Here is a 15,131-nt window from a genome sequence, read left to right on the forward strand (position 1 = left end):
CGAAATGAAATCGAAACGCGGCGAGTAATTCCCCAAGCTGAGCAGCCCCGGGCAGCCTGGCTGCACAAATGGTTCGGTGATGCCACCAGGAATTCCCCCGGCGGGTCCTCGTTGTCCTGGGGAGCCTCCACGGCTGCTGTAGGGAAATATTTGGGGCGGGTTTCTCCTTCATCTGGGAAGCGTGAAGGGAAAGATATGCCCGCTTAGCGAGGGGCTTGGCAAGGCGCAGCGATAGTTATGAGCACTGACAGCAGCAGCGCTCTCTCTTGTGCCTCGGTTTATTTTTAGATAGAAAAGTGTTAAGCTAAGCCTGTTAGATGTTTGTCTTCGAGCTGATAAGTGCCTTTTTTTTCCCCTTTTTCTTTGTCCTCATTTTATTTTGCGGTTGTACTTCCGTACCAGGTTGAGCAGATGTACATCGCTGTGTACAGCCGTCCTTTTTTGCTCAGGTCTTCTACTTGACGATTTTGGTTTAATCTGAGGCTGATTTTTATTACTAAAAGTGTTACTGCCTTGTGTAAACTCATTTTCTTACGTTAGTTAAGGCTCGTGTAAGGGGCGTACAGTCTCTCAAGAGCAAGCGAAAGCACTGGAGGAAATGCAGCTGTCTCAAAACACTTTGACTAAACAACATTCGGTGTATACCAGGCTATTTCTGGCTCGTGCTTCGCTACAATTCACAAGAGATTTCTCCTATAATTCTGTACCAGCACTATGAAGTATGTTGTCATCCTTTTTGTGCCGTAAAGAGAAACAGATTTTTGAGAAATTATCCCAGTGGGGAGAAGTCGCTGTGATTTGTTAGCGCAGAGCTAAGTCTCTTAATTTCTGGGGGTAATAACTGCTTTTTCTTGGCACTTCTGGGCAATGCAGAGAGCTTCTGGTTATCTACGTAGTTGTGATACCATAAATTTTCAAAAGTAATTTGGGGAAAAAGTAGACGTGGCTCTGACAGAAAAGACTATGAAAAGGAGTGAGTCGCTGGAGGCATTTTTTAAAAGTGTCAAGTAAATGAAAGACTTGTTTACTGTTAAAATAACTAGTGTAAATGAAATACTTTGTAGATATTCAGCAAAGAAAGCTATCTAGTCTTCTAAATAACAAATGTCTCTGCTATTGTGGGAGGAGCTGTTGCAAGATGAATGGCATTGTAATAGGAATCAAGCTAGGAAATGCAAAGACAGTATCCCATCTTCCAGTACATGTGATTTTCAGAAACTGTAAAATTGGGGTAGTATTTAATTTTGGATTATGACTAGACATTTTTGTTTTAAATTAACAACTTCTTCTTTTTTCAGGAAATTTGGAGAGCGACCTCAACCGAAACGGCTTACCAGGTAAGCATTAAAGAAATTCTATTTTGGGGGGAATATTCAGAAGTTTCCTATTCCATCCCCAGAAGGATTTCCACATTTAAAAAGTGTGAATTGCTAATCCTTGAATTTTAAACATCAAAGTTTTTTTTTAAAATGTGATTATTGTATGCATTTAGCAGTCAGAAGAAACTGAACAGCCAGTGGCTTGTTTGTTTTTAGTAAGCTATTCAAAATGCCTTTTTATAAATCCCACTGACTTCAGATGTCCATTATTGTAGGTTATTCAGTAGGGTGTGAATCTGCTTAGTTTTAGATAACCACAGGTAAGCCAGATGTCTTTTATTTTAAAAGTGACTTGTGAAGTCATAAAACAGCATTCTTTCCTAGCAAAATGTGGTTGCTCTGTTAGTGCTGTTAGTGCTGTCACGCTGCAGGTAAGAGCAGAATTCACGTGGTGCTGTCAAGGAACGGTCTTACCCAATTTTTGGTGAAGCCTAAGCAGTCAGCGATGACATGAAATAGCACCATCGAGGCAATTCGTTCTGGAAAGTGTTTCATGTGACTGTGGAGTACTCTGCCTCAACTGCTTCTGGGCTCTCTAGGAAAGAATTTATGCTAGAAGCTGTCAACATTTTTCAAACTAGTAACACAGTCAGTGCAAATATTTATTTTTCTCTGCCCCCATCAAAAGCCTCTACTGTGTTAAAATCCTCTGAAGTATACAAGATCTGCAATTTTTCACAGTTTTGTGTGATGTTCTTGCTGTATAAAGACATGGAAACCCAGCATTACTCTGGCCTACTTCTATTTTGAATGAAACTGTGTAAAGCATGGAGGGAAAAGTGTCTGCATTTTGTGTTGGGGATATCAGTCTTGTTGCATTTCTGGTAAGGTTCAGGTTAGTTTGTCTTTAACTTCATTTCAATGCAAAATTGATCAAATTGGTCTATACTGACTTAAAAGTTGTATTTGAACAAACGTTGCTGTTCCCTGTTGACCTACCTATTTTTAGGGATATTTAAAGGTACTGTTTGAAGTCATGAACTGCTCTTCATCTTGAGCAGTAACACGTGTTAGTATCAGCCTAAAGTTAGTGCTAGAGTTTACCTTCCGTGACTTAAAACCAACAAATTTAATGACTATTTAGTCATGTCTTTTAACTATGATATCACTTAAATATAGTGACTCTAAATTTCATGTGCAGGATTTCAGCTATTAGATGTGTCAGGTGCTTTTTACTGTGATTATAGAGTAGGCATCTGGGAACTGCTAGCCATCCTCCATGGCAAGAGCTTGGAAACCTCAGCTATATGAGGGGCTAGAAGGAAGCAACCAAACTGCTTTTCTCTGAAGAGAGAGGGAGGGGAAGTCTCACATTTTTAGGAGTATAAATTGTTTATGTAATGCTTTAAAAAAAAAAAGTTAAGGGCATTTAATTTGGTTTTGGTAAAATTAATTCTGCTTTTTTTGTACAGTCCTGTTTGCCTCATAATCTATTCATCCTCATGCAAGTGTAACAAGATTTTTTTTTCAGATGTGCTTCTTAGGAAATGCTGAAACTTCTTTTTTCTTTGCTCTGCAAGTTCCTTGACAATGAAAATACTTACTGCTTTGTTCATCCTGTGCTAGTTGTTCTTGTAATAAGGTGTAAACTTCAATAGTATTACCTTTGTGGAGAGGTTTGAGATTTAGTAATGAATAATGCCATGTAAGGATTGCAGTGCTTACACGTTTTCTGTATCAGTAGGAGGAGTTGTAGGGGAACATTCCTCGTTCTCCTAGGAGCTCAGGTCATATACGTCTGCTGTAGCAACTGACCAGTTGAAAAAGTAGAATTTCTTCCTGACACAAAGCTACACAAACATTAGGTAGCACTTAGCATTTTAGTGACTGAGTTGCTGGGTTTTGGGGTGTTTTTTTTTAATGGTAGTCAAGCCAGAAGTTTTTGAATATATCAGATGCTCTAAATTTAGTATGTCAGTACTTTTGATAAAATATTTCAAATTGTCAGATAAAGTTTTTAACCCACTTAAATGCAGCTGGTCTATTATAACGTGTAAGAATATTTGCTCAGTGAAATGTGTCTTGTGGCTTAAGATATATTTGTAAACAACGATTACAAATAAAGTGTTTATGCAGTTTGAGACAGTTCTGACAATTTGTATTGTCATGGATAAGCATCAGTTTTACCAGTGTCGAAAGTAAATAGATCAAGTTAATTCAGCTAAAACAATAATTTGACTTGTCTCTGCTCTTACATGCTGCTGTCTTACACAGGCATGGCAAATGCATGAATTTAAAACACGTCATTAGCAAAGCTGGATTATTGTCATTTTCCCCTGCCTCCACCCCATCGACTTGCTTTCCTTTATGAAACTGTATGTGGGGGATTTCTTTTGGAAAAGGTGTCGCCGACAAAATTTTGCTTTTGTCTTCCGTATTTTTTCACTGGAAATGTTTTTACAGAGAAGCCAAGATGTCAGTTTATTTTGGTGTCACAGGTCTGTCTAAAGGGAGTTCAACAGTTCAGTGCAGTTCATAAAAAATTCCTCTTCTGTAAGGTTTCATCTCTTTATATAACTTCCTGTTAAATTCATAATTTGTTTGTATGGTCGATGACTTTGAAGATGAGTGCATTGGTGGGCATTCAACCTGCAAAAGCTCCTCCAGGGACTTAAAAATGTTCTGTCAGCACTTTGACACAGCTAAACCCTAGGGTGTTGAATTTGGCATGCTGCTTAATGAGCAGTTAGATTATTATACAGAGGAATGATAGGGTGTATTGTTCTCTTATTTCTCTCAAGGAATGGCTGTTGGTGTGTCTGAGGTAATTACAGCTTTTATGACTTCTGTCATTACAGTGATGATGAATGATAGAAAAATCTATTTTTTTTTTTTTGGCCTGATTGTATGCAGGAAATAAAGATTTCTCTAGAAAACTAGATCAAACAATAAAGATTTTTTTTTTCTTATCTTCATAACCAAAAGAAAACTAACAGAAACATGACAAAAGTATTGATTCAGTTAATAGCTTAAATGAAATTTCAGAACAATTTGTTGCTATCATGAGAAACTGTACTGGTTAAAGAGACAATATTGAATTGGGTTCTAATTGAATATTTGGATTGAATTTTACAAAGTCAGATTTTGAATGTGTTACAGTGATAGGCATTGAGATGGTTTCATATCGCAAACATCCTTTTTTGTGGACAATGCAGTAGTAGCTGTAAATGACCACAAACCACTGATGCACTGCTAGCTTGATACCAAATAGTTTGTTGTTTTTGCTGTGCAGTTGTCATAGCAAACAAAACAAGTTATCTTCACCCTATCAATGTACTAACGGTTGTTGTTTTCAATTTCATTTGTATTTTTTTGTCCTAAAGCGGCCTTTGGATTATTGTAACTATAAGCAAAACCAAAAGAACTTTCAAAACTTATTCTGTCTTTTAATTTTTAGGGAAGCAATGCGAAATTACCTAAAGGAGCGAGGTGATCAAACAGTGCTAATACTCCATGCAAAAGTTGCCCAGAAATCATACGGAAATGAAAAAAGGTAAGTCTCTTTTCCTTGCTGACTTCCTTCCACAGCTTCCAGCTAGGGACACTGTAGTGTGTGGTCTGGTGTGTAATACATTGCAGAATCCCTTAGATTGTGCTATAGCCTGGAGAAGCTTAAATAAATTCAAAGGTGTCCATATAAAACATACAAATGTGCAAACCTGTGGCATTTGACATAGTGATGCCTGTTCTTGCCAACAGGTTCTCTCTCTGTGGGTGAATTTTTTCTTCCATTGGACTGAAATGGCTTCATTGATAACGTGATGTTCGAGGAGGTTCTTCTTTGTTCGTCTTGCTATCCAAAAGGGAGAACCAAAGACTGGGTGAAAGGCTGGATGCTTTGCTTTACATCCTGTCCCATCCTATCCCAGCATAATGCAGCTGCTTCTCTAGTCTTCTGCTAGTTGGATTTCTTAGTTATGGGTACTGCCTTGAAGAGCAGAAAGAACACATCATAATAATCAGAGGCGTAATACAACCTTTTTTTTTTTTTCAGATCAGCTTAATGATGACCTCAGTTTATTGACTAACTTTCAATCAAATATGTAAAAAAAAAAAAAAAAAAAAAAAAAAGTCTAGATGTTTTCACCATTATTAATAGTTTTTAGTAAATTAGTAAATAGTTTATAGTAAATTAAAACATCTAATATGCGTAACTGTAAACTTGGCATTTTAAGCCTGGAGTAAAGAAGGTGATTATTGGTGACTATTTGTGGAGAAGTTTTGTCCCGAGTAATTTCAAATTGGTATGAGAGAAATTGCTAGCCTCGTGGTTGTGATAAACATTCTCTTACAAAAATCAATACAGTACAATTAATTTTCAGTAATAGGTAGGGGACAGACCCTACAGGAAGATGTGAGGATGAATGCTTTTTATGCAAAGGTGAATTTCCTGTAGTCTTCTCTGTATGATGCTTTTTTTTTTTTGCATGAGTGGTAGAAGCAAGTAGGGTGATTCTTGATATATAGATTCTAGTCCTCTTAGGATGAAATAGAGTCATCTTTAATTATAAATGTTACTTTCCTACCTTGAATTTCACTAAAATAAATAGTGCTGTGTTCAATTAGGAATTTTCAGATCCTTTGGATTTGTAATGTTTCTTCACCACAGAAGAGCACGTTCTGCAAGTTAATGGGTTTGAAGTTTCAACCTTTTTCCCCCATGGTTGTAGAATCCATCATTGCTTTTTACGGCTTTCTGAGATTGGAGATTTTAACTCGTTTTCCTAGGCAAATGTTAATAAACAGGAATATAGATATACAGTAGAATTAAGCCTATGAAGTACTCTGTTCAATACTACCAATCTAAAACATGTTCCCTGATGTTTGTGGGTCATGGAGGTGCAAACTGTTCTTTAGTATTCTGTGCCTGGGTAATTCTCCTCCAAGATGTGTCCTCTTCCCTGACAGTCAGTGTCTCAAATCTTTTCTTTAGGGCAGTTCTGCAGTTTTTGGTTCAGCAGCTCCACTTGCTTACTTACTCTGAGTGCTTTTTAGATCTTTCTGAGGTTCTTGATGAGAATCAAATGGGCACTCAGGGCAGGAGGAAGGGCACAGAAGCAGGCAAGTGTGCTGTGGCTCTACCGTGCATTTATCTATACAGCCCTCTGCTGCTCACTGCCCTGCAAAAGAGCTGTAATGCAAGGCCTTACCAGCAGTAAATAACCCTTTGCAGCAAATCTAACAGCCAAAGATTAACCATGGCAATATAGATACCTCAGTTTGTTTTCCTCCCAGATTTTGTTGTCATTCAAGAGTTGCATAGTGGAGGCTCATTGCAGAGGAATTAAGCGCGTTAGTCCCAGAGAAATGAGGTGCGTGCCAGCAGATATGAAAGAAAATCTCGAAACAGCTCGGTTGTAACTTCAGTCGGTTTCTTCTCCTGGGGCCAGAGCAGTTCTCGTGAAAGCAGGAACATTCTGCAAACCTGCCCTGTGTCTCATTAGGTTGGAGAACAAATTGCATCAGAAGGAGGGAGAAAATAAGAAGATAATGTACGTTGTTTTAATTATTGAATGTTCCAGTACTGTCTGGAAAACTTAAGTGTTATGAAGAACACAGGGCAGAGCTTTGGATTATCTGCTAACAGTTTCTGGGAGCTCCAACGTGCTTTTCATAGCGTTGCTGTAAATTCCTGTTGCCTTGAATATGTGCATATGCCTCGTTTGGTGCTGTGAAAGTCACTTTGGCACATACATTGCCTAAACTCTCGAGTACTGGTAGCACTCTGTAAATTAGTAATTCGTTTCTCACTGCTTGAAATGATTGCAAAGTAGCATTAGGCATTCGTCTACCACCTGGATTTTGTGGGGTGCAGTGTAGTTGCCTAACTCAGCACTGCCATAGCTGTTCCTGAAAGGTATCTCAGTTTCCCTGCTTAAAAATGGGAGCGTGTCAGTGGTGTGCAGGATTTCGGAGCTCTGCAAAAGAAGGCTGGGAATTAAAAGAGTTGGATGCTTGTTATAAAATAATATGATGGTGACAGGAAGAGAGGGAATGGGCTAAAGTTGCGCCAGAAGTGTTTTAGGTTGGATGTTAGGAAGAACTTCTTTACTGAAAGGGTTGTTAGACACTGGAACACGCTGCCCAGGGAAGTGGTGGAGTCACCATCCCTGGAGGTCTTTAAAAGACGTTTAGATGTAGAGCTTAGGGATATGGTTTAGTGGAGGATGTGTTAGTGTTAGGTCAGAGGTTGGACTCGGTGATCTTGGAGGTCTCTTCCAACCTAGACGATTCTGTGATCTGATTGCCACTCTGGTACAGGGATGGAATAGGTGTTTGGAATACATGCCAATGATTCATTTTTCAGTTAAAACCCCTTTTATGTTACTAACCCACTTTTTAGACTATTTCTGGTACTGTTCTGCTACCTCCCAGGCTGTGAGCACCAGCAATGATGTCCTGTTGTTATCTGGATTGTCAGCATAACCAAAAATTCTAGTTATTAAATCCTTGTATCCTTGTGTGCCCCCAAGGTACTTTGTGCAACAGAATGATTAATTAGCTTCTTTATTTTATTTTATTGAGTTTTTAAATTGCTTCTGGTTTGTTCCTAGCAAAAAGTGCCCTTTTTGTCTTTTGTATTGTTGGACTGAGGAGAAATTAGTGACATTTTAAGGCTACTTTATGCAACTAGTTAATCAAGTTTTCATCCTTTTTAATAGTAAATACCATTTCTAAAGAGAGTTGTTTTCTGTACATCATTATAGACCTATCTCAGACCTGTTTTTACTGACAAATGCCATATGTTCCACAGGACTTCAGTATGGCATGGCTATAACTGGTTAGGTTTTGATCCATAAAGATTAAGGTATATTGCAGTGTTTGGGAAAAAAAAAAAAAGGAAGATATTTATCATTACTAAACTTTGCATGGCATAATTAAAAGTCCAGTGGAATAACTGCCTTTTTCTGTTTTGATGAGGTTTAGTAGGTGGTGAAATGCTCTGTTGAAAGCAGGTCTCTCATGATGTGGTCTGGTTTTAGTGTCCTCACAGAAGGACAACTCCAGGTTGCTTCCACATAGGTGGAGACTTTCTGCATTAGTTTGAGTGTTCCTGATACTCGTCCCGAAATAATGGTGTGCTAATGAAGGGAGGCTTCTTTCTTTGAGTGGACGTTTTTTATTAGCCTTGCTCTTTCTGGAATTCCTGTTGTTCAGTTTAACGAAGAAGTCGGGAGGTTATAAGCCTGGTGCTGGCCTTGAGCTGAATTACTTTCTGCCTGATGTTTCCTGCTGGTTGGCCATCGTCTTTCAAAGGCATTCAGCTGACAGAGGTTCAGGTGATGCTGAGTCGTAGTGAGTGTGGGTGTACAGCTTGTGCTTGTCGTGTCGTTTCCCTCCTGCCCATGCTTGCTATTCACTGAGCTTTCTCTCTTCAGAGGCCGGTCCTTCTTAGCACAAGGGCCGCAGTTTGAACAGTGTGACCATTCAACACTTGCAAGGACTTGAGTGTTTTGGATACCAAGATGATGTTTGTCAGCGGCTGAGGGCCAGGCTGGTGCCTGTGGGCTACACGCTGTCCCAGTTTCAACACTATCACTGCTGATTAGCCTGCGAATGTTCGAGCTGCATCTTGTTGTACCGCTGTTGGTGAAGGACCTCCTGTAATTCCTGCTCAAATACTGCGCTGTGTTTATTGCTGAGAGCATAGCCTTTTCTAGGGCTTACCTCATGGCTCCACTTCTTTATCCTCAGCACTCTAGCACCTCATTGTTTTGCATTCATTTCGTGTTGTGTTGTGGATGTTGTCAGGCCATCCAGCTCCTAAGGAGAGAAGGCTGCCGGGTGTTTGCATGCTCAGAGCAGTGTGGGCAATTGCCAGCCTCCTGCCCTGACCCAACTGACCAGCTGGTACAAAGGAAAAACTTCCCTGCTAGTGGCACCCCGGAGTTAAACAAAATGTGGTAGACACCTCTAAATCCTCCTTAAGGCACTGACTTCCAAAAGATGAGCAGAGGGATGGATGACTTGGATATATGAAAAAGCAAACCTTAGGGAACAGAGCCCTGTGGTTTTGAAAGAGCACCGAGTGCATCACAGCTAGGTAGCAATGTCATAACCTGCTCTGATTTTACTTTCTGCCCCTTCCCCTCTTGGCAGGTTCAGTAAGGGTAGCTTCTCTACTCGAAGTACCATATTTCTCTGCATTGCTTGGCTTTAGTTGGCTGAAGGGGCGGAGGGAATATTGCCCTCTCCTTGGGTGACTGTGATTAAAAACAATATTGCAGGTTCTGCCAAAGACTCCTCCTATTCCTCTTTCGATTGTTGCAGTCAAGACTCAGAAACCACTGGAAATTATCTTGTTCTTCCCTTGAAGTCGTCTGGAATAAAGGGGAGCTCCCTCAGACACCTCAGCTTGGTGCTCTTGCCGTGAAAAAACATTCGGTTTCCAGTCTGGTGGGCTGGATGTGTCTGAAGCAATGAGTAACAGCTTGCTTCTGTTTCCTGTACTGCGTTTCTAAGCTCATAGCCTTAATGTAGTTGGTAGTGCTACGTCCTTCCCTTCCCTTGGTTGAAATGAAATTATACTGAAAGAAGGCAAATAGTGGAGGCCTTCTGATTTTTGCAGATTGATCCTCTCTCTGATCTTTCCTGGCTAACATCAGTCCCAATGTTAGCTTAGTCTAAAAGTGCCTTTTTGGCTACACCAGTCACAAATCCTTGGAAGATGTATGAGGGGACATCAGAGAGAAGGCAGCCTCTGCTTGAGAAACCAGGTGTCCGCAAGGAATCTGTTCTCAACTGCATCTTGTGGGGATAGGTTGCTGAAAGTACTTTGTGTATTTAACCTGGTATCCCAAAATATTGTCCTGGTTTAGCCAGTCACCCTGCCTTAAATCAACAAATAGGAGGTACTGAATCTGCACCTTGCCATGAGGCTTTAACAGGCGTGGAGTGGGTTTTGTCCGATGAAGCTGTTCCTGGCTGCTACACTTCCAGTAAAGAACGAGCCTAAAGAGCTGATCAGATCTCATGTGGTTTCCAGATCAAGTTGTTAGGTGTTAACCTCGTGGAGGAATGCCCTTTTTTGTTTTACTGTGCATGCAACAAAGAATTACCAGTCCATCCGTGGCACAGAGAAGAGGTATTAAGAGAACATGTCATAAATTCAGAGAGGAAATCGTGTCCTCTGTGGTTTTCCACTGTTACTTCTGTACTGAAAATCCTGACCAAGCTCAGAAGAACCAGAGGCAGCTGCCTTTTCCCCCAGCACCTCTCATTTTCTTTTTGCTATAGGTCAGATTAATACTTCAGAATAATTTTTGCCTCCCACTCAGTCTTACTTTAGCTTGTGGTTAAAGAAAAAAGAGGTCGGCCCTGTAAGTCAAAGGTTGATGAAGGAGGAGCAGTTTCATTTGTTCCACCAAGCATTGTCCTGCCGTTTTCCCCATCAGTAACACTGGAAATTACCTAAATTAACTAATTCTGGGGAGGCGATTTGCTTTCTCGTTTTTTTTTCCATTTCACAGTTACATGAAAGCCAGCCTCTCATAAATGTTTACATTCCTATTTACATGGGGCATGGTTTGTTAAGGAAAGATGCTTCCTAGCACTTAGTTTAGACGTATCAGACACATTCTTTAATACTCTGCGAAAATTAGAAATAGGAGGATACTTGTGCCTTTTATTCACACTTCTGCATAGAAAATTGGTAGTTAACCTTTTCTATATGTGGGTTCCTGGGGTTTTAAAGCAGAAGTGAAAAGCCCCTGTGCTGTCCTTGTCTGTATCTGAGGGCTGACACATAAGAAACCCCACTGAAATCATGGTCACCCACTCTTTCCTCTCGTTTTGTAGGTTTAACCTAACTTAAAATGGTCTAAGTTAAAGGTTTATTTCTTTGTTCAGTAATCCAAAGTTTTCCAGTGTTCTTCTCAGTTTCAATTCAGAAAGAGCTGTAATTGTTGTGGCTTGTTTTCTCTTCATCAGTGGGTTAAAGCTTCTTTCTTACAGGTCTTTATTGCCACCTAGCGGCCGTAGTCATGTAAAGGACTTGGGTTAGAATAAAGCTGAAATGTGAATAGATAGGAAAAAAGTTTGGGATTTTTTTCAGGTGTTTTGACCAGTAATACAAACAAAAAGACTACACGAGGAAGAAAAGCAAACGTGTGATGCTTTCTTCATGGTGTTATACCTGTTTGTAATACAGAGCTTGGGACTTCTCCTCCTCCTTTCCTTCCCACCCACATACATGTCTGTGTGTATGGATACATTTCTTTAAATATAATCCTAAATGTCTGCAGACAGAATTTTCTCGGTGTAATGTTAAAGGTGTTATATCTTGCTTTATTTTTTGGGTGATCCTCAGAATAGATTTTTAACAACAGCTATTGTATTTGCATCTAGAGCTGGGAATATAAGGAGTATAAATTAGGTTGTTCTGCAGAAAGCAAACGCCTTGCACTTCAATACTTTTCTGTGACTTTAACCATTATCATTGAACATGGTTGACGTAATGACATACTGACATATTTGTCATTACAAACATAAGGTATTTTAAGGTCATCTCTCCTTTAAGGTAGAGAAGCAATTGAGGGAAATGAGGTCACGTAATCTGCGCTGATCTGATTTTTGAAATAAATGCAATTGAAAAGTAGGAAATGTATTACTGGTTTTGAGGAGAAAACTTTGCAGTAGGAAGGGAAGGGGATTAGTGTCTGAGATACTCATGGTGATCTTAAATACTCCCTGCTGCATCATTCAGCATCTTCACAAAGAAAGCTGGAACAGATGTCAGGTAGCAAAAGATAGTAAGCAAAAGGCATATAATAAGCCAAAAGGTGGTATATATGGTGTGTGCTGTCACAGAAGAGTTATTTATTACTGCTTGCTCTTTCTATTTGAAGCCAAATTCTTCAAAATTCAGAACTTCTCTGCTTAGAGCAGTAAAGTTTGACTAATGCATTCTAATGTCAGATAACTATAAATTTCAGCTTTTTCATTGAAGGCTGGGCTAGTGGAAGTATTCTCTTGTGTCACTATTATGAAGCTGTTAAATAGTTTTGAGGCAGTTTATTGCATAGTTTTTCAAGTTGACGATTCATCAGGAAACATCTGCTTTGCAAATTGGCAAGTTTCTACCTGTTGTGTTAATGTTCTGAATGTTTGACTGGAAGAAAAAAAAAAATCCTTGTCTTCATCTGACCCATAATTACCCTCCAAAATGAAATGTGCATAGTTAATACTGATGCAATAAGCATAAGGAAAAATGTTCATTGTTAACTTTGAACACTTCACTTCTACGAGTGGCTTTCCATTAGCTCCCAATTCCATATTCATCAAGATTTCTGTCCTTCAAAACAGTGAAGGCAATAAAAGGAGCAAAAAACCATTATGCTATGTCTCTGCTGAAGTGGATTATCATAATGGAGGGAATAGATCATTTAGTTCTGTTGGTTTTGAATCAAAAAAGCAAACTGTATGAGCAGGTCCACAAATAAGTTTCATGGGTGTTTCAAACATGCAAATATTTTGGCCTCCTATATGAATATACCTTTTACAAATTGCCTTTTGTAGGCAGTCCTTTTTTTTAAAGCAGAGTGTGTGTTGTGCTTTGAAAGATTTTCCTAGATATTTGAGCTGTATGGTGTATTGGTATATCACCAGTTTTGATGTGTTTGCAAAAGAGCGAGACGTTTAAGTGAGAATTTGTGACTATGAATTCATTTGGCAAGATAAGCTTTTAAAAGCTGGCTTTTTATGCGTATTTTTTGTTGTTGTTGTTTGTTTCTCTAATAAGGAATGTAAGTTAATTGTGTGCCTTAACTGAAATAGTTACAAATCTTTACGTTTAGTTGTATGGGTTCTTACTATTTACATTTTTATTATATTATTAGTAATGAAGGATTTTGGTTTCTTCTATTTAGAAGTCTATTACTTAAAATAATTTTATTGCCATTAATAGTGCTGAATAGTTGAAGTGATGAAGTATATTAAGCTTGATTTCATACTAAAGCTGACTTGCACTAATTAAGGTTAGCATAGTAGTTAAGAAAAATTGTCCATGAACTTGGTTGTTCCAGGCCACATTTTCAAAAAATTGTACCTACCTACAGGAATAAAGTAGGAGTCCTCTTTGGATTTCAAAAGTGCCAAATTAAGTACTATATTCCAATTTGAATTAGAATAATTAGAAACTTTCTCAGTCATCCTTTCCCTTCATGCCTCTTTAGCCTCCTCCATAGCTAGCATATACTAGTAGTTCTGCTGCTTTTTCAACTTTGATCTTAACTAAGTGATGATAAAAACACTGCAGCTGTTGGCTAAATTCAACCCAAAAGCAAATAGGATTTGCCTTTTAAAATTTTGCAGAAACTTCAAGCCTAATACATGGTATTGTAACAGTGCAATTATTTTTCAACTTAATGCTTTAAATAGCATTTAGACTGACATAGCATTTAGTCAGTGCTGCTAAAGAGTAAATCTTGTTTTTTATGATTACTGATGAAGATGTAAAATCACCTAAAAGAGATTCATGCTTGGATAAAATAAACTCCCTCCTTTGCTAATGATGAAACCCAAGATGTTTAGGAATTGTAATCACCAATTGTTCATTAAATTAATTTCTGGAACAGTCCTGTGTGTCTTAATAATGTTAATCATCTACAAAGCAAAACACTGTCATCACTTTTAAGGCCTTTCCTCTTTCTTTAAGAGTGTTTCCCCTTTGTAAAGGTTAAAAGTGTTTTCATTTTATAGAGATACTATTAGCTGTCATTGAACTGAAAATATGCTTGGTGACAGTACATCTAATGCTAATTTTCCTTGCTTTTTCTCTTTTTTTGATTTGCATTTTAGGAAATCTTAAATGCAAATGAAGGGCATGTGTGTATAAACTGTAATGCAAAGCGTAAATTGATTGAGAAAGCTTTGGGCCTATGTCAGTTTGTGTCTCAATGTTTGTTGTTTGTTTTTTTCTTAAAAAGTGGGTGTAATGTTATAATTCATTTTTCATTTTCAGGTTCTTTTGTCCCCCTCCATGCGTGTATCTTATGGGCAGTGGATGGAAGAAAAAAAAAGAGCAAATGGAACGGGATGGTTGTACTGAGCAAGAGTCACAACCCTGCGCCTTCATTGGGATAGGAAACAGCGACCAAGAAATGCAGCAGCTGAACTTGGAAGGAAAGGTAGAAGTGTCATAAAACATTCAGATTACCACAAAGGATGTTAACTCCATGGTGCATCTTTCAAGGAATGCAGTGGTTTATTGTAACTCTCATTACACTGCAGCAGATATTGCATAAGTGGTTTAAAAAACACCTCAAAAATATAGGACAGCTCAGTCAGTGGACTTGGTTCATGGGATCATAGCAAGGTACTAACTTTACATTTTTAGGTTGTTGATTCAGGATGAGGGAACTGCTACTCTTTATTTTGCTGCCATGGAAGCCAGTGAATAGGTGACCACAATTAGATGGATGATTTGGGTCTGAACAGATTCTTTAAACTGGTCTGAAATCTGGCTGGTTGCTTCCACGAGCAGTTACTAACTCAAGGAGGTTTTGCAAAATACGTACCATGTGTACATTGTAGCTTAAAGACATGATTTCACAGAATTCCACTGAAGATGTTGCAGCTTTAAAGTTTGTAGTATAATTTCTCAGAAATGTGTTTGTTATGCCAAGATAGACACTGTTTTGTGTGGTTTCTGAGTACTCAGTTCTTAAAATGAAGGATAACAAAAGTTCTTCTTGAGATTTTTCAGCTCCTGCTGTCACCTAGTTCAGGCGTGTAGTTATTAGTAACTTTCCA

The 15,131-nt window shown here is 38.7% G+C and overlaps 1 protein-coding gene across 4 annotated transcripts in view; it reads left to right on the plus strand.

Annotated features, from left to right (window-relative positions):
• Window positions 1-15,131, plus strand: part of RBPJ (recombination signal binding protein for immunoglobulin kappa J region) — a 57,622-nt gene that overhangs the window by 28,680 nt on the left and 13,811 nt on the right. For all 4 annotated transcript variants that reach the window (XM_084517175.1, XM_084517176.1, XM_084517173.1 and 1 more), the window contains exons 2-4: window positions 1,299-1,337; window positions 4,777-4,872; window positions 14,341-14,506. In XM_084517175.1, the coding sequence (XP_084373301.1) occupies window positions 1,299-1,337; window positions 4,777-4,872; window positions 14,341-14,506 (301 nt within the window). The remainder of the gene's footprint in view (window positions 1-1,298; window positions 1,338-4,776; window positions 4,873-14,340; window positions 14,507-15,131) is intronic.

This window comes from Aythya ferina, assembly GCF_964211825.1.
Source record: "Aythya ferina genome assembly, chromosome: 4".
Taxonomy (NCBI): Eukaryota; Metazoa; Chordata; class Aves; order Anseriformes; family Anatidae; genus Aythya; species Aythya ferina.